The sequence below is a fragment of the Osmerus mordax genome, chromosome 6 (genome assembly GCF_038355195.1).
Source record: "Osmerus mordax isolate fOsmMor3 chromosome 6, fOsmMor3.pri, whole genome shotgun sequence".
Lineage (NCBI taxonomy): Eukaryota > Metazoa > Chordata > Actinopteri > Osmeriformes > Osmeridae > Osmerus > Osmerus mordax.
Window position 1 is genome coordinate 2,363,105 of NC_090055.1, and position 18,293 is coordinate 2,381,397.

Consider the following 18,293-nt stretch of genomic DNA (forward strand, 5'->3'; position numbering starts at 1 on the left):
ACTTCCCATGGGTTCTGTAGTGTATGGAGATACACAGAGGAATAATTATTGCTTTATTTTGTTTGATGTGTTATACCATGACCTCTGACCTGGCATATTGATCGGATAGACGAGAACTGTATAAATGCTTGCGTGCAATCCTGGAGCCCTCTCTTCTATTCTTTTCTATTATCTTCTATTTTTTTCTTTCCTTACTACCCCTGTGTTGATGAGCTCATTTTACTGCGTTAGCAAATAAAGAGGAAAATGCCAAAGAGGTTCGGAGTGTAATACTTTAATTGTAGATACACGACAGTAAAGATTCCATTTCCACAAAATCTCTCAAAAACAAGTTTATGGATTATTATTCAAGGGGTCTCTGATTAGTTCACGGATGTCAAACACGTATGGCGACAGCAAGAACCTTGCAACACAATCAACCAGCGCTGTCCCATAGTTCAATGCATAACATGCCCTGGAAGTGTGGAGCAATAGCCTGTGTTTCACGCATGACGAGCCTGGTTTCCAGTTTGAGTCCGCCTACTCACTTAAAGGAACTGAATGCTTCGCGTCTTGAAAGAAATACACGGATCTAAATGAACACATATTGTAATTTTAGAGACTTGACCGGAACCAATTTCTTTGGAAGGTAAGATAAAATGACGGTAACTCTTCACTTGTCATTGTGGGAAAGTGGTAGATTCATATCGGGATTCTGAGTCAAAATGCGAAGTGGGTGTAAGAATCGAAACTAAAAATTGCTATCTTATTTTTCAGTTTTTTTGCTTTTCGAGTAATCTGTATCCTATAATTTTTCAATAAATGTTATTGATTAGACTAAAACTGAAAGAAACAGGATAAGTGTTTTATAGAATGTCAACTGCTTATGCTCATATTATGCTCATAGGGGAAGTGAAGAAGATATTTCGCAAGCTCATAGCGTATTTTAAACCCTACTAAATGACTAAAGGACTCTAGCTGGTATTTTACATAAACATTGAAGATTGTCATGCTTTTATAAATAATAAGTGGCAGTCACAATTTTGGATATAATGGATGAGTGTATTGAGCCATGGTTTACTCTGTGTGACAGGGGCACTTTAATCCCTACTTCTGCAGGAGTTAAGTTATGGCGTTACCCTGAGAACAACCTTACAGTATGGAAAAAGCAGTCTTGAGAGGCAAATGCAAGAAAAAGCTACTGGTCTTCACGCTTTTGCTGGTGAGAAAAAGAAAAGTGACCGGGCGTGACGTTTTAATTTAAAAGTATGTAAAAAATAAGTACTTAAAAAGAAACGTGTGTACGTTTTTGCATGTCCCATGATGCAGTGCGTGCTGGCCCACGCCTTGTCTGCACCAACAACGTCCTCTGAAGGTGCCCTGATTGGGCGCAACCACAGTAGTCATGGGAACCTGGATAAATGCGACATTGGAGAATATATTAGCAACAATGGAGTCTGCTGTAACAAATGCCATCCAGGTAAACAGCTGCTGTCCAACTGATCTACATGACACACATCCACACATAGAAACATGCTATATACTGCTCCACCACACTGCATGAAACACAAAACATGCTATATACTGCTCCACCACACTGCATGAAACACAAAACATGCTATATACTGCTCCACCACACTGCATGAAACACAAAACATGTTATATACTGCTCCACCACACACTCAACAAACGACATAGCTATAAATGGTGACAAGGGCCCTCTGTTGCTGTTGATTGAACTTGAATTTGTTTTCCAGGGAAGAAGCTGCTGGAGGATTGTCCTGAGAGGAACAGGAGGACCTCATGCAAGCAATGTGAAAAAGAAACCTTCATGGCCAAGAGCAATTTTCTTCGCAACTGTTTACGCTGCAGAGTCTGCAGAGGTATCTATCATCACAGTGATCTGTCACCTATCACTTTCACCGCTGAGTGGAGCGACTGGGAGATTCCTTGTTTGTGTTTCCACTATAAGCGGCGTCAGATGGCTGAGCGATTAGGGAATCGGGCTATTAATCAGAAGGTTGCCGGTTCTATTTCCGGGCCGTGCAAAATGACGTTGTGTCCTTGGGCAAGGCACTTCACCCTACTTGCCTCGGGGGGAATGTCCCTGTACTTACTGTAAGTCGCTTTGGATAAGAGCGTCTGCTAAATGACTAAGTCAGTCAAGTTCCTTGACTGACCCCCCCCCCCCCCCCTCTCTCTCATGTAGCTTCAGATTTTGAGGAAGAGGTGTCACCATGCACAATATACATGGACAGAGAGTGTCGCTGTGTCAAGGGTTACTACAGAAACGTCATCGACTCCCAGACACACGAATGCCTGGAGTGTAAGATGTGAGTATATGTGAGGGGACTGCAGCTTTTTGGGGGGGGTTTGTATCCCTAATCAAGAAAACCTGCTCCGTTCTTTAGAGTCAGGAAAACAAAGTTGGAAGAAAAGTTGTGCACGCTTTTGTAGTTAACTTTTTTGTACTTAAAGAGCAGAAGTTGTCAGCTGTTACAGTTTTTCTGTTTAATCCATTCTACTGAACTAAAAACCTTTGTTCTGGACAGATACTATGTAATTGGAAATTTGCTTTAAGCTAAAATTCTACACTCTTTGTAGCTCTCCTGGCCCAGGTTAGATTGTTGACCATTATTTAATACTTTTCATCAGTGTTTGATGACACAATTATTCATGATTATCACTTCTTCAGAAGCAGGCTCTCAATTGTGAATCATTTCCTCCTCAAAACATTTCCTGTTTCCTCAGCTGTAGGCCCGGGTGTGACGACCTTTGTGCCCCAGGTTCTCCTCCCATCGAACCGGAACCCACAAAACGTGAGTCTGTTTAGGTTAAAAACACTAAATTTTCCTCTGCCTGGGCAACAGTATTCGCCTTTTGATTGCTTTTGGTGAGAAACACTCTTTTGCCTCTCAGGAAGGGTCACTTAATAACCTTCTCAGAACCTTGGTTTTTTCGAACAGCCTGCTCATACTTCTGTAGGAGTGCCAATCAGTTGTGGATTCCTGCCCTCATGACATCCGCAGATTTCAATGATTGTAATCAAAATGGAAGAAGAAAAAATGTAGTTGCCATGTCAACGTACAGTTCAGTTTCACCAGTCACCTAAATATGTTCCTCTCTGCTTCCCCACCCAGCTCCGGAGAATGTTGATATTGTGCTGCCCGTAGTGGTTGCGTGCTGCATCGCCCTGCTTGGGGTCATAAGCCTCGTAACCTACCTAGCAACCAAAAAGAGTGTGAAGAGGAAAATGAGATTAAGGAACGATGGTTCCGCCTCTTCCTCAGAGTCTAACTCTCGGGACTCCACTAAAGTAAGGCTGACCAATACAGTTTATATTCGATTTTGTATATTTTGATGTTAAACATTTTTTTATTTGTAATTCAATTATTTAAAGTAAAGCAAAGACATTTTATGAAATAATGAAATGACTAAACAAATGTTTTCACAAAATTGCATTTTTATACTGCCGCACAAATACAGAAGACCAAAACAAATAATATATATAAACAGTATATATAAACTAGTGTATGAAGCGCTGAATTTGTATGTTTCTCCTGTCTGTGTGCAGAGCTTGATCCCCGACCCTGAATGTCCAGAAAGGCAGAATCTGGCTGTACCAACCCAAGAGTGTGAGTCAGACCTACCTGACTGTGTTCCCAAGGAGATCAAGAGTAAGTGTGTGTGTGTGTGTGTGTGATGGGTGTGTGAAGTGTGTAACTGTTTGTTTGCCTTGCTTTTGAGGAAATGGTGAAATGTATTTGTGGAATGAACCCTCATCCATCCATCCCCCTTTCTCTCATACATCCACCCTTTATCGCTCATCCATCCATCCCCATATCTCTCATCCATCCCTTTGTCTCTCCTGTATCTCTCTCCCCCTACCTTTCTCCCCCTACCTTTCTCCCCCTACCTTTCTCCCCCTACCTTTCTCCCTCTACCTTTCTCCCTCTACCTTTCTCCCCCTACCTTTCTCCCCCTACCTGTCTCCCTCTACCTTTCTCCCCCTACCTTTCTCCCCCTACCTTTCTCCCCCTACCTTTCTCCCCCTACCTTTCTCCCCCTACCTTTATCCCCCTACCTTTCTCCCCCTACCTTTCTCCCTCTACCTTTCTCCCTCTACCTTTCTCCCCCTACCTGTCTCCCTCTACCTTTCTCCCCCTACCTTTCTCCCCCTACCTTTCTCCCCCTACCTTTCTCCCTCTACCTTTCTCCCTCTACCTTTCTCCCCCTACCTTTCTCCCCCTACCTTTCTCCCTCTACCTTTCTCCCCCTACCTTTCTCCCCCTACCTTTCTCCCTCTACCTTTCTCCCCCTACCTTTCTCCCCCTACCTTTCTCCCTCTACCTTTCGCCCCCTACCTTTCTCCCCCTACCTTTCTCCCTCTACCTTTCTCCCCCTACCTGTCTCCCTCTACCTTTCTCCCCCTACCTTTCTCCCTCTACCTTTCTCCCCCTACCTTTCTCCCCCTACCTTTCTCCCTCTACCTTTCGCCCCCTACCTTTCTCCCTCTACCTTTCTCCCCCTACCTTTCTCCCTCTACCTGTCTCCCTCTACCTTTCTCCCCCTCCAGTTCAGCAGGTGATCTACTCAGTGCTGGACCTGGTGTCTGTGCGACACGTGAAACAGCTGGTGCGATCTCTGGGCGTGAGCGAGAGGGAAATCGAGGGGGCCGAGGTGGACTACCGCTCCATCCAGGAGGCCAACTACCAGATGTTAAAGCTGTGGGCCGAGGGCGGGGCCAGGGGCGGGGCCGAGGCCAGGGGCGTGGCCAGGGGCGTGGCCAGGGGAGGGACGGGGCGAGGGGTTCTGCCACGCGCTTTACTGCAGGACCTGCTGGAAAATCTGAGGGAGATGGACCTGGGCGGGGTGGCAGAGGAGCTGGAGGAAAAGTTCAGGGTTCAGTAGACACACACACACATTCACACACACACACGCACGCTCACACACACACACACACAAGCATACATACTACTGAACACAGAAACACACATATACACACACACTAACATGGTGCTCGAACTGGGAACGTAAATTAAACAATTTCACCCTTCATCTTGTAATACAGATGTGGGTTGTGAAGTGCTTCTATAGTCAAAGTAATATTCGGTTACACTCAGTTTATTCAGAGAGAGGTTTTTATGATGGCATTATTGATGAGGGGCTTCAGGTGGCTCAGCGGTTAGGGAAGCGGGCTTGTAATCAGAAGGTTGCCAGTTCGATTCCCGGCCGTGCCAGATGATGTTGTGTCCTTGGGCAAGGCACTTCACCCTACTTGCCTCGGGGGAATGTCCCTGTACTTACTGTAAGTCGCTCTGGATAAGAGCGTCTGCTAAATGACTAAATGTAAATGTAAATGCTTCGAATTAAGCTAGAAGATGCGTATCATGATGTCATGATGTCTATGTCAAAATGTTTTAACATCTGTATTGTCACTGCCTTACCTTTTGTCTTAACCGTTGAACCAAGTTCCAGTCATGTTTGTGGTTGGACTTGGAATTGTTTGGTTGGGATGAGGGCATTGTGATGGAATCTATGGGGATATTCATCTTGGTGTGTAATTGTATCTTGTGAATCACACTAACACATACTTGTAATGCACATTTTATGCTACCACAGCTTGCTGTCAAAGTTATGTTTGTTTATTTCTGCTCAGTATCTTCTTCTGCCTTCCTAGGACCATATAGTATCTTTCCATTTTTATATTTTATTTTATATTCTGTTTAGTAGTATATATCCTGCTGTTAGTGCTCTGTGATTGATCAAATTATTTACACTTTATCACATTCCAGTATCCGTATGTAGATAAGTAGGTGGCACAAGCTGTTGGCAATGTTTTTTATGAAGTCATTTCCTGTGTGCCAGTGGACAGTAATAAACATCACAACTATAATTAATGCTGCCTCTGTCTCATGGTATCTGCATAGTGTGTGTGTTTGTGTGTGTATAACTGTGTTTATGAGTGAGTGATGGTGTGTCTAACCTCAGGCTTTGTTGTCGTTCCACATTCCTCGCCATCAGATCCGTGTCTTTTCCTTTCACATTGTTTTCATCATGACGATTTTTTTCTGTTCTCATTCGTTGTCTGTGTGTTGTCAGGTGGCTGAGCAGTTAGGGAATCGGGCTAGTAATCAGAAGGTTGCCAGTTCGATTCCCGGCCGTGTCAAATGACGTTGTGTCCTTGGGCAAGGCACTTCATCCTACTTGCCTCGGGGGGAATGTCCCTGTACTTACTGTAAGTCGCTCTGGATAAGAGCGTCTGCTAAATGACTAAATCTAAATGTAATGTCTAAATGTAGTCTTGCTGCCTGCTTCTAATTGGCTGGCTGGCCTTTAATGTCTTGTCAGTCTGGCACTGTCTATCTGTCATCACTTCTTTTAATTTCCTCAGATGTGTGCATTTCTCTGGTCGTTATGTGACTTTCACTAGCCACCAAGACTACACACGACTACACACACACACACAAGACTACACGCACACAGTAGACTAAGTGTATGGATGAGTTTAGATCTCAGTAGGGGGTATCTCCAGATGTTGGCAACGACAGGGTCGGCATTGCTCCCAAGAAATGACTTTTTGGTTCAGAGTCAGATTACTATGTAAACATTCTCCTTTCATTGATTTATTTGGTTTTCATCCAAAGTAACAGAAACAAACAGAACCATGTCTGTATCAGTCACCACCTCTTCCTGTGAATTTGTGACTTTTAACACATTAGCCAGTCTCAGATATAGATCTATTGTCTGTGGAATCCAGTTTTTCTTGTCAGGTGAGTCATAGGGCGCAAGGGTGCAGGCGAGAGGAAGGTTGGAAGGGAGGGATGAAAACAGGCACAGAGGCAAAGAGCAACATACCCAGAGAAGGTTAAACAGTAGAAACCAAAGATGACCGTGTGAATCAATATGGATCTAAAGAAGCTCAGGTGCGTGAATGATGTTCTGGTGATTCCTGTCACAGAAGTTGTTTTCATTGTGATTTGTGCTTGCTGGATTGGGTCAGACAGATTTATTTAAATGCAAGACGGGGCTCATGTTTGCTTAATGTTTCATGGTCGATATATACTGATCTAAGAGCGGTCCTTTTTTATGGTGACGGGGGACCTGGTGTGCTTGTTGTTTGGTGAACACGGCCCCTGAACTGCAAACAGCCTCTGTTTGTCTGTGGACGTTCTGTAACACCCCACACACAGCAACACGTTTTATTGAAGATACTTCAGTATCTAGTGTCCTGAATTTCATCTGAATGTAAAACATTCGAGTGTGATGTGTATTTGTTATGAGGGCACTTGCGTTACTGGGGTGTTTTGTGTGGTGTTTTGTGCGGTGTTTCGTGCATCGAAGTGGTTTATCTTTAGGTTTATAACTGAACACAGTGTGTGTGTGTGTGTGTGTGTGTTTGCGTTCAACATTTGTCTTGTAGCGCTAGTCCTTAAAGGAAAAATCTTTTTCTTCATGAACTGAACATGTTGTGCTCCGGATGTGTCAAGAAAAAATAATTCTTGGTAACCAAGACAACTGGTGTTGTGTGAGTGAATGTGTGCAAATTAGGTAGTTTGTAACTTTACATCCTGTTAAAAAAAAATCGTGAGCTTGCAGCATGAGAACTGCTGACTAGTTTTTCCAAACACTATTTCTTCTGCCACTGATGTTGCTATTGTCTTTATCATAACTACCTGCTTCCTACCTTTCAAAAACACATTATCCTGTGGTACATTTTAATAAAAACTAACCTGTTCTAAAATGCATTAATGTGAAGATAAGTTCCTTAGTCTTCCTCAAGATTCCCCTGTTTCAGTTCTTCCTTCTCGGTTGATGAATCTTAAAATAGAGCACTTCCTGTTGTCTTCGTGCCCAGACGCCATGTATTCCTCGTTTGCTTGGCTCCACAATGATTGGTGCGTTTTTTGGTTTTATATCTCTGAAGTATTTCTATAAAAACAACAAGTGTAAACAACGGAGGAGATGGCCTGTCTCAAGAAGACGCTGCGGAACAGTGGAGAGATGGGGAAGAGCGGGAGAGGGAGGGGGATTCGTTAAATGGAGGGACCACAGCTGCAGATACCGCGACCAACCATCTGGGGGCAGTAGAATCACACACATTTAACACCTTGAACTATCAGGTTAGTATCTAATGGAAAATAAACTTTGCTTTCAACTGTCAGGCATGGCTCACAGGCCTCATGTTATCATAGACACCTGTAAGACATGCAGATGATGGTTAGGGTGATAGTTGAAAGTAAAGCTTGAATGTATATGCGTTCTATTAAAGAGCAACTGATTTTTGTTTTCTTTTAGAGAAGAACCCAGCAGAAAGTTGTGACAGACTATGCCACAATGAGTAAGGGATCGTCTCCATGTGTAAAATCGCGGACAGCACTGAAACAGGTTCTGTTTAACCAGGGAGCGCCAGAGAAGTGTTCATCGCCTGAGGTACTTGACTCCGATTCCATCCTCCGTCTGCACATGCAAATGTAGATGGACGCGCACACCCGACAGAGCAGAATGTCACGAGCGTGATACGTGATAATGGTTTGATTCAAACTTTGTACCTCCCCCTCAGGAACGGGATCAGCTGGACGTGTTGAAGAAGGTCCTGCAAATCTTCCCTGTGCCCTTGTCCCTTAGGTGGAGCTGGGGGGAGGGGGGCCAGGGATCCACCCTAGAGAACAGCTGGACAGAAATAGTGCGCTCTCACACGGTAATTTACCATGCGAAAAACATCGTGAGTCAGAACAATACATAGATGTGAGCCACACCCTGACAGTTCTCTGTCACTCGTCTCTCTCACTGATTCACTCCACTTCTGTTTTTGCTTCTCTCTTTCTCCTTCGATCTCCCCCCTCTCTCTTTCTCTCTGTCTCACACTATATCTCTCTCCTCATTTTCAGACGATGTGTAAGACGCAGAGACACCAGCAGGAGGCGCTGTGGGAGTTTGTCCACACTGAGCTCACCTACATCAACAAGCTCACCATCGTCACAGACGTAAGATTGAGACATCCCACCCGATTTGTGCTCTCAATGTCATAACAAAACTCCAACATGTTTTGCTCCATATGTACAATAAAACCACATGGGACACTATATTCTGAAAACCACAACTAAAGTTAAAAAAAAATCGATATATATATATTTAAAAAAAATCATGGACAGTAGGTATATATTTTCTTCTATAAGAGTACATAAGGGGTTTCAACTGGCGATTAATAGGCTTTCTGTCATTTCTAAACCCTCCCTGTTTTTTTACAGTTGGTGGTGGCCGCCCTGAACAACCTGCACCAACATGGCTTCCTCCAAGAGGTCAGTCTGAATAGCTTTTAGGCCAAGGAAGCCGTTCACTGTTCAGCAGCCTTATGCAATGGCTGACATCAACACACTGAGAACATCCGTTTCTCTAACTGACGGAACACAGAGCACGACAGTTTTGAAGTTTTCTGCTGAATAGGTGGAAAGGTCTCACCGTGCGGGGGAGGGAGCAGTTGTCCTCTGTCAGTTACAAAAACCTTATCAAACAGACAACATCTTGGTTTCTCTCAGGTCACGTCTGAACTGCTCTTCTCCAACCTTCCATCCATCCTCGGTGCGCACAGACAGTTTTGGCAGGAAGTGATGTATCCCATGTTGAGGGAAGTCCGACTGACAGGGAAGCCCTTTGACCCTTTGAGGTTAGAGTCAGGTTGCCTGCAGGTACAAATTCAATCAGTTGGTAGGAATGCATGATCATGTGACATACACAGCCTTGGCTAAATCCAAGGGTACAGCTAGTGTTCAATAATCCCATCCTTCTTTCATACTCTTCCCTCCCATGCCAGTTCCACGAGCGCTTCTTCTCGTATCTACAATACTGCTGGAAAGAGGAGAGCACTTTGGAGTTCACGCGAAGAGAGCTGGACTGCAACCCTCACTTCAACGTCTTCTTACATGTACTTACATACATTTGATACATTTAGTAATTTAGCAGCGTCTTACAGTAAGTACAGGAACATTCCCCCCAAGGCAAGTAGGGTGAAGTGCCTTGCCCAAGGACACAACGTCATTTGACACGGCAGGGTATCGAACCGGCAACCTTCTGAATAATAGCCCGATTCCCTAACCGCTCAGCCACCTGACCCCCTACATGTGTGCCACACAGACAAACGTCATGCACGACATTCACACACACACCACACACACCACACACACACACACACACCACACACACACACACCACACACACACACACACACACACACACACACCACACATACACACACACACACACGCCTTTCTGGCTGAACACACACACATGCACACACCCTTTCACCACCAAAACCCTTTGCATCACTCACAGACTGTATGTGAAACGCCTTGACTGTGTCAGAACCGGGAACACAGTTGTAGTGAGTAATAGCACTCATCTTGATGTGGATGGTGTGTTCTGGTTCTGGTTAATGCCATGAGTGTGTGGGCGTACTGTCAATAACATGTCCTATGAGGGCAGCCACACAGCTATGTGTCAAACCCACCAGTGTCCTCAACTTTGTGTTATGACTCAAATAAGCCTGGATGACTTTTACATTGCTGTTATGAATTTGTACCACCCATTTGTACCACCCCATGTTGTGGGTTTATTGGCGAGGAGGACATCCTGTACAAATCCCCCCTTTCATGAATCACCAAAATATGATAACTTACGAATGCAATTATGCGGTTCTTAGACTGGTGATATCTTATCAGAGTCAAACTTAGTGAAACAGAGACTCGATCGAAGGATGTGATTGTCTTCTCCTTCTGCAGTGGGTTGAGACCCACCCCCAGTGTGAGCGTATGCGACTGGGTGACATGCAGGCCAAACCCCACCAGAGGATCACCAAGTACCCCCTGCTGCTCAAAGCCATAATCAAAACCACCCAAGACCCCCTGATGCAGCACAGTCTCCGAGACATGGTGAGGGGGGGCGCTCTGCAGACACCCTGATGTTGTGCAGTGCCGCTGCAGCTTGTACCGTTGTCAACGCATGACCTGAAAGAAATCTCACTCTCTGTTCTCTCCCTCTGTTTCTGTCTCTCTCTCATCCCTCTCTTCATTCTCTCTCTCATCTTTGTCTCTGTCTTTGCAATCCCCCCCTTCCCTATCTGTCCCTGTCTGCTTCCTTTCTCCAGTTGACCGGTGTGAATGGGTTTCTGGACAGCATCAACGACTACATGAGGCTGAAGGATGAGGTGCTGGCCCTCTCCATCTCGGCCCAGAGGCTGGAGGGATACGAGGTGTTGGAAGGCACGAACGAGGAAATGGACAAGGTAAACGCATGAAACCTTTTCTCTGTAAAACGGAGCGGCTCCGCCCGCTCGGAACATAAAAAGAAAGTCTTTCTCTCGTTTCCGTTGGAACTTCGCAGCACGTCCGTGAGTTCTGCAGATTCGATTTGACCAGGCCGATCAGAGGGGCGGGCCCTGGGGTCGTACGCAAGCTGCTATTGGAGGAGACGCTGAAGATCAAAGGAAGGAAAGACAGCAAAGTGCGTAGCGCCTCTTCTGTATCACAACATCAGTGTCGGTTCTGGGTCTGTAATCATACACTCAACACCGGCGGATCTCTTCTGTTTTTGTTTTGTTTGTGGTTTGGGTGGAGCAGCTGGAAGTGGTGGCCCTGCTCTTCTCTGACGTGCTGCTGGTGACCAAAGCCCAGAAGAAGGCTGAGCGTCTGAAGGTGGTGCGACCCCCCCTGGCCCTGGACAGCGCTCGCTGTGCTGCGCTCAAAGACGGCTGTGAGGAACACCCCCCCCCCCCCCTTCCGGAGCACGCTCTGATCCTGTCGTCTGGCCGGACTGAGGACACTTTATGCTCTTCTCGCGATGTAGTTCTTGATCTTCCTGCTGTTAATCTCTCTGTCTCTCTATCTCTCTCTCTCTGTTCTCTCTCTCTCTCTCTCTCTCTCTCTCTCTCTCTCTCTCTCTCTCTCTCTCTCTCTCTCTGCTCTCTCTCTCTCTCTCTCTCTCTCTCTCTCTCTCTCTCTCTCTCTCTCTCTCTCTCTGTCTCTCTCTCTCTCTTTCTCTCTGTGTGTCTGACAGGTTCCTTTGTTCTGGTGGAAGTGAGTGTGCTAGGCTGTGCTGTCAATGTCTACGCATTTTCTGCCTCTAACTCAGACAGCTGTTCCAAATGGGTTTCCGCCATACAACAAGCACAGGTAACCAAAGCTGGACTGGAGAGGATATAAGAAAAGCAAATTATTTACCTCTGTCTTGGGGAGGCCTCACTGATTGACGCTTCTGTTGATTGACAGGAGACACTGAAGAATCTACGAGTGACAGAGGTGAACAGGAGCCTGCAGGCCCAGCAAAAACCCCTACAGCTCGAATTCACCTCTCCTGCAGATGCCCCTCTGTCCAATGGGGGCACAGTAGAACTCGTCCGTGACCAATCAGAATGTGCTCCTTCTCTGGAGGCGAAGCCTATAGAGGAACCTCCTGTGATACCTTTTGCGAATGGAACACTGTCATCAATGGTTAAACTCAAAACTCCAAAGCCAAATACAAAAGGTGACACACAGGTCACTGGATTGCTCGGCAGAGAACGATTGATAAGTGACACTCACAGCAAGTCGGTACGTGGCGACTTTGCTGGCTGGGCAAACAAAATCAAACAAGGAGACAGGAAACCGGAAAAAGGGGTGTTGTCAGAGGCAGGGGTGAGAAAGAACAGGGGTGGTGACCAGTTAGAGGAGGGGTATGACGTTGTGTTTCAGGGGGTAACGGAGCGGAGGGTGACCTGGAACCGTCACAAGCCAGCTATGACCCCTGACCTCAGTGACACCTTCATCTCAAGCCAGGACGCAGGAGGCACCGTTAATACCAAGTCCAACAGGAGACAGTTTCTGTTTCCGGGTGAATACCCAGACATAGACTATCCTCTGACCCGGCCCAGGTCCTGCGCTTTTCTCCACTCATACAAAGAGAACCTACCGGAATGTTCAGTGCCTCAGTTTATGTCCCAGTTGAGCCAAGGTGAAAAAAACAAATCAAGTGAAACTCATCTGGATTCTGAGTCTACAGAGAATCAGGCCAAAAGGGAATCCTGTAGCCAATCAGAAGAGGAGGCGCTGACGGAATATAGGAGGTTTTCCCGCAAGTTGAAGTCACCACGGTTACGCAGAAGGAGGCCTGTCAACGGCCAGCAGAACGTCCCGCCTCAGTCGCCGCGAAGGGGATCGGTTCCCGCGGTCTGGCCCTTATCCCAAACAAACTCCTCCTCCAACTCGGACTCGGAGGTCAAGCAGCAGATCCCGGCCAGCTGTGGTTCTTCCGGACGGGGTTCCACTGACTCCCGCCTTGTGCTCAAGCTGGGGTCTCTAAAACGGAACGGAGAGGACTTCTGGCACATACCTGCCGAGAAGGTCTCCCCAGACCCTCAAACCATCTCCGACCCTGAGCTGACCCATGAGAAGCCTGCTACAAAATCCCATAAAATACCCAAGTTTAAGTCCCAGAGGAGCGTGTCGAACCCGGACCTCATCCTTCCGAACGAGCAGCTCAGGCCCAGCCGTCTTCACATACCCCACTCGCCCCCTGGAGATCCGGACCTGCCCCCACTGCCCTCCCCCCTGCAGGACTTGCTGGAGCGAGCCAAGGGGAGGAACAGGGACCCGGACAGGGGAAAGAAAGACGTAAAGAGGCACGCATCCACAAGTCGTCTGTCGAACCTGTCTTTCTCTCCCACCTTCTCCACCACGACATCGCTGTGCACCAGCGAAGGAGACAGAGAGATGGAGTGGGAGGAGGTGGAGTTGGTCCGGCATCGAGCCCCCACCATCAGCCAGGGGTGGAGGGAAGAAACAGTGGACGGGGATCAAGAGGAGAACAAGAGCTGGTGAGTTTGAGATGTTGATCTGAGTGTAACCGATACGGATCGATTAAAATCACTCATCTGTATAAGTACAGACCACCCGCGACACGAGAAGCTAGCTTTTCGTTGGCGTTGCGGGTTGTGGTCGCTTGCGGAGTCGGTGGGCACGAGCTCGAGTCCAGTGACGGGCGGTGGGGGCGTGTTTGTTGCCTGCAGATAAAGCGTATAGTACATTATAATCTTGATTAAATCTACAGCTTGTGTGTTTTCAATTTGGACGTACTGTGCAGGAAATGGCAGTCGGAAAGTTTGACTTTGCAGTTCAGCTCTAATCTTTGCTTTATTCAAAACTACTATTGAGATGACTTCTCAGGAGGCCGTGGGGGGCGGATGGACAATGTTCTTGTGCCATGGAACTATCTGCAGTTTCGATGTTAACACAATCTCAGTTTCTTACTAATTACTGATGATTCTTGTGGTTTGCCTAGTCAAAATTAATCAAACATTTTCTCCCTCATCAACTTATCTCTTTTTTTCTTCAGTCCTGTCTTTCTTGATGGCGCAAGTGTAGACTGGCCTGGCTGGTGCTTCGATGACGATGATTTCCTGGATTACCTGAGCCCTGACGGTGTGTATAAGGAAGATGAGGATTTGTTGCAGACCATCACACAGACTCTTACTATACAAAACTCCCAGAGAAGGTCCGAGCGTAGGAAAGGAGAGGTTAGCCAGGTCTAGATGTTGATCCAAGTTCAGTTAAGCAAACAGGCTACGGTGATCAAGCTTATACACCTACAACTTCAGCCATTCAAACTTTTTTTATACCATTTTATTGTTAACAGTTTTTGTTAAATTCCAAAGCAACAAGATGGAAATCCTGTAAGGTTGTTTGCAGTTGAGTGGCTGAAATGCAGGCATTTAGTTTGGTAGCAGCGGATTAGGGTCACTGTTGAAGATGTGCGTTATTAAGCACCAGTGTTGGCCATGGTTAGGTGCGCTCACTTTTGTTAAATAGTGTTTTTATATTTGATAAAGGATGGATAAATTGAATATATTTTTTTCTAAAGATTCAGAATGTACATGTTGCAATAAAGAGATTAAACCAATTTTCTTTGTATATTTTTATTCTCAGGAATGTCTTTGTAAATATAAAATATTGTAAATATAATAAGTAGAAATAAGCAACATATTTACACAATTTCAAATAAAGTTCTTACATAAAGTATGAAGTAATACTGCTACAAATGTCTGCACTGAAGGTCTCTATCATACAAAATCACACACACAATCATGCTCTCCCAAACAGTAATCAAGCAGATCAAAATATTATATTTCGACCCAAGAAAATATAGTAAAAAAAAATTACAGACACACTATTTTGAGATTTCATCATCTTTCACTCTGCTCCTCTCGCTGTCCTCCCTCTCGTTGGAGTGAGCGTGGACGATGGTCTCCAAAGCCGGGAAGCGTAGAATATTCCTCTTCTGTGAAGAACCAAACACACAGTATGTCAAATTGTGATTAAAAAAAATGTATCTTTAGGCTTATACTTATAGGAAAGCACACACAATTTCAGACACAGACTATTTAAAGACACACAAACACACACACACCTCACAGAACTGTTACACTCACCCTCTGCTCGTTTTTGCACATCTGGACCACAACCAACAATGCTATTAAGAGGAGTAAGACAAGGCCAACCGCCGGGCCAGCTCCACTGGAGGTCTCCTCAACCCCGCTCAGACCACCTGTCAAACACACAACCATGTATTCATGCTCACGTTCAACTGTCATTTCAAAAACAACTAAACCAGCCCAAAAATAGGTGGTCTACTCACTCATCAGTTGTAAATCGTAAGTCACATTTCCCAGCATCCCTTGCTTTCCGTAGAAGAGACAAGCCCATTCACCAGCGGTCTTCTCTGTCACAGCGCCGATGTTAAGAACCTTCCCATTGGAAGGGAAAGGAATCGCAGATTGGGTGCCATTGAGGACAGGGGTCAGCTGAACCCAACTGTAGTCAGTGACTTCGCTGGCGTCGCTAAGGTGACAGGTCAGTGTCACGGGAGCCCTCCTCGAAGTCGGAGAGTTGCGGAGCACTTAAGAGAGAGAGAGAAAACACCAAAGAAGGTGTCAGTACTCGCGATCATGGGAGAGGACAAGTCTCTTCACAAAGAGAAATACGCTTCCTCAGGATTGCTGCGTCTAAATCATTCAAAAAGGGGAACGTCTGCCACGCTCACCTTGTGCTGTGACCAGATGCATCCCTCTGCCCAGCTTCTTGCCCGTGACAGACCCCGAGCACCTGTACCCGCCCCCATCCTCCACCCCCACCTCCGCCACGACGACCGACCGGTCCCAGGGGGCCTGGGAGGCCGTGGAGGACAGATTGGCGGAGGGAGGGAGGATAGGAACCACGGCCGACGCAGAGAGGGACCCCTTGGCCGTCCTCTCCCACAGCACGCCGGAAGGAGCGAGTCCAGAGGTGAACACACACGGGAGGGTGACTGCAGACCCCACGGCCGCGTACACTCTGCTGCTGTCCCTGGAGGGGCTGACGATACCTGAGAGACAGAGAGAGAGAGAGACAGAGAGAGAGAGAGAGAGAGAGAGAGAGAGACAGAGAGAGAGAGAGAGACAGAGAGAGACAGAGAGAGAGAGAGAGAGAGAGAGAGAGAGAGAGAGAGAGAGAGAGAGAGAGAGAGAGAGAGAGAGAGGGAGAGAGAGTCAGTAAGCAACAGTCAGTTAGCACTCGTCCAAACTGTAAGGATGTGAGCGTGGCGCTGGTGTCACAGAGAGCAGTCGTCCCCTCACCTCTGACTGTCAGTGCCCGGGTGACCGTCGCCTCTCTCCCCTTCTGATGCACGGCGCAAGTCCAGTTCCCCGTCACGTTTCCAGAGGCTCTGCCCTTCAAGTAGAAGGGACCGCTGGCGAAGTTCTCTTCGGTGAAGCCGTGGTCGTGGACAAGAAAGGGCTCTCCGTTGAGCCTCCAGCTCACCGTGGCCCCCCACGGCCACGGCTTCACGCCGCAAGCGATGGACAGAGTGTCGCCGTCCAACGGGTCCTTTGGCGAGAATGACGCTGTCGAGAGAGGAAAAGACGTCACGTAAAACTTGTGTCCCGTCCGCAGCACTGAAACGCTAACTTGTAAAAAACGATGAACGGTGTCATCCTTAGAAACAGAGTTCCATTCAGTCACAAGACATTTGCTCGGAAACTCTCACACACTTCACACAAAAAGCATGCTATGCTAATGCAATTTATTCAAACTGATTCATTTTTGTATTCTCTCTCTTGTGGCTCACCTTTGATAACCCTGAGAATAATGTTTTTTATGATGAGCTGTTTGCCGTCCTCCACACGGCATCTGTACTCCCCTGCATCTTCTTCCCTCACTTCTTTGATGTACAGGCTGTAGTCTCCAGTATGGGAATGGGAACATCTGACACGTTGGGCAGAACTATCCCAGTACTCCAATCCACTCTTCTTCTTCCTCCAAATGGTGCTGGATGGACGGAGACACAGAGAAGAAAGAATAAAGACCTATCCATGCCTTGTGCCTAAAGGCACATTCACGCATGGTACACTGTAGTGCCTGAATCAATTCAAATATGTCAGTGATTCACGTGTATGGAAAAGATAGAGAGATTAACATGGAGAGAGAGAGAGGTAGGCAAGAGGAAGATGAGAGAGGGAAAAAATGATCTTACCCTCCATGGTACCTGGACCAGTTGATGACTGCTGCAGTATGTGGAGGAGGACGACTCACACAGGGTAAGATGGCTTGCGACCCGACCTCCACAAAGACTTCTGTGGACTCACACCAAACCCCTACAGGAACACCAATACAAACCAGGACGGATTCAAAATCAGTTTGCAGAAAATGTTCATGAAACTTTAAATTATATCACTGATGTGTGGGTGATGTGTAGACACAAATCCAGTTTTTCTTACCTGTCACTAAGAGAGTGGCTCCCAAAACACTTAGATATTGCCACACAGACATTTTACTCATTGTGTGTGTTAAAAACAATGAAATAATTTGACTAGATATGGTGTATCTCTCAGTGAATCTCTTTGTTCTATGATATGCTGATATCTGTTTCCTCTGTTCGTCTGTTTCTGATGTCTCAGTTGCAGTATGAGTTTCTGTGAATTGGGACTAGTATATATGTCCCGTGGGTGGGGGTGGGGGTGGGAGGGGCGGGGCTACACCAACAGGTAGTCCCTCTCAGTCATGTGACTTCGTCTGGAAGGCAGCCCTGGATGTCGTTCTCACTGACGCAACATGGAAACTGTCAGACACAAACAGGGAGCCCCACTTTCTCCCACGGATTCTCTCTCTGCTTCTCTCTCTCTGCTTCTCTCTCTCTCCTTCTCTCTCTCTTCTCTCTCTCTCTCTCTCTGCAAAGGGTTTGTGCACCATCAATGACCTTAAATAATTCCTGTAAGATCCCTGGTTGTAAAATTACAACGTCACTTTTAGCTC

At 46.5% G+C, this 18,293-nt stretch overlaps 3 protein-coding genes across 3 annotated transcripts; 2 read left to right on the top strand and 1 right to left on the bottom strand.

Annotated features, from left to right (window-relative positions):
• Nucleotides 1–476: 476 nt before the first annotated feature.
• Nucleotides 477–5,879, top strand: tnfrsf1a (tumor necrosis factor receptor superfamily, member 1a). The gene is made up of 9 exons (XM_067238241.1): nucleotides 477–628; nucleotides 1,099–1,201; nucleotides 1,309–1,459; nucleotides 1,737–1,862; nucleotides 2,189–2,312; nucleotides 2,731–2,798; nucleotides 3,120–3,295; nucleotides 3,554–3,656; nucleotides 4,556–5,879. Exons 2-9 carry the CDS (start codon nucleotides 1,139–1,141, stop codon nucleotides 4,888–4,890), a joined length of 1,146 nt encoding a protein of 381 aa, XP_067094342.1. The 5' UTR covers nucleotides 477–628; nucleotides 1,099–1,138; the 3' UTR covers nucleotides 4,891–5,879.
• A 948-nt stretch (nucleotides 5,880–6,827) lies between these two features.
• plekhg6 (pleckstrin homology domain containing, family G (with RhoGef domain) member 6) lies at nucleotides 6,828–14,907 on the top strand. Its single transcript, XM_067238238.1, has 15 exons — nucleotides 6,828–6,905; nucleotides 7,907–8,102; nucleotides 8,278–8,412; nucleotides 8,543–8,680; nucleotides 8,871–8,966; nucleotides 9,231–9,281; nucleotides 9,519–9,668; nucleotides 9,794–9,904; nucleotides 10,758–10,907; nucleotides 11,123–11,260; nucleotides 11,359–11,478; nucleotides 11,595–11,727; nucleotides 12,031–12,146; nucleotides 12,243–13,825; nucleotides 14,344–14,907. Exons 1-15 carry the CDS (start codon nucleotides 6,886–6,888, stop codon nucleotides 14,537–14,539), a joined length of 3,333 nt encoding a protein of 1,110 aa, XP_067094339.1. The 5' UTR covers nucleotides 6,828–6,885; the 3' UTR covers nucleotides 14,540–14,907.
• A 72-nt stretch (nucleotides 14,908–14,979) lies between these two features.
• Nucleotides 14,980–17,872, bottom strand: LOC136944465 (lymphocyte activation gene 3 protein-like). Its single transcript, XM_067238240.1, has 8 exons — nucleotides 17,759–17,872; nucleotides 17,515–17,635; nucleotides 17,110–17,309; nucleotides 16,619–16,885; nucleotides 16,048–16,368; nucleotides 15,643–15,903; nucleotides 15,437–15,552; nucleotides 14,980–15,285 (listed from the first exon to the last, which is right to left on the bottom strand). The coding sequence occupies exons 1-8, from the start codon at nucleotides 17,817–17,819 to the stop codon at nucleotides 15,175–15,177; spliced, it is 1,458 nt and encodes a 485-aa protein (XP_067094341.1). The 5' UTR covers nucleotides 17,820–17,872; the 3' UTR covers nucleotides 14,980–15,174.
• Between the last annotated feature and the right edge of the window lie 421 nt (nucleotides 17,873–18,293).

Excerpts from the sequence above, each read along its gene's own strand:
- tnfrsf1a (XM_067238241.1), top strand. The coding sequence starts at position 1,139 with ATGGAAAAAGCAGTCTTGAGAGGCAAATGCAAGAAAAAGCTACTGGTC. Across the intron at positions 1,460-1,736 it reads CTGTAACAAATGCCATCCAG|GGAAGAAGCTGCTGGAGGAT; the intron begins GTAAACAGCTGC and ends TTTGTTTTCCAG. Across the intron at positions 1,863-2,188 it reads ACGCTGCAGAGTCTGCAGAG|CTTCAGATTTTGAGGAAGAG; the intron begins GTATCTATCATC and ends TCTCTCATGTAG.
- plekhg6 (XM_067238238.1), top strand. The coding sequence starts at position 6,886 with ATGGATCTAAAGAAGCTCAG. Across the intron at positions 6,906-7,906 it reads ATGGATCTAAAGAAGCTCAG|TATTTCTATAAAAACAACAA; the intron begins GTGCGTGAATGA and ends ATATCTCTGAAG. Across the intron at positions 12,147-12,242 it reads CCGCCATACAACAAGCACAG|GAGACACTGAAGAATCTACG; the intron begins GTAACCAAAGCT and ends GTTGATTGACAG.
- LOC136944465 (XM_067238240.1), bottom strand. The coding sequence starts at position 17,819 with ATGAGTAAAATGTCTGTGTGGCAATATCTAAGTGTTTTGGGAGCCACT. Across the intron at positions 16,886-17,109 it reads TATTCTCAGGGTTATCAAAG|CGTCATTCTCGCCAAAGGAC; the intron begins GTGAGCCACAAG and ends CTCTCTCGACAG. Across the intron at positions 15,553-15,642 it reads TTACGATTTACAACTGATGA|GTGGTCTGAGCGGGGTTGAG; the intron begins GTGAGTAGACCA and ends TGTGTTTGACAG.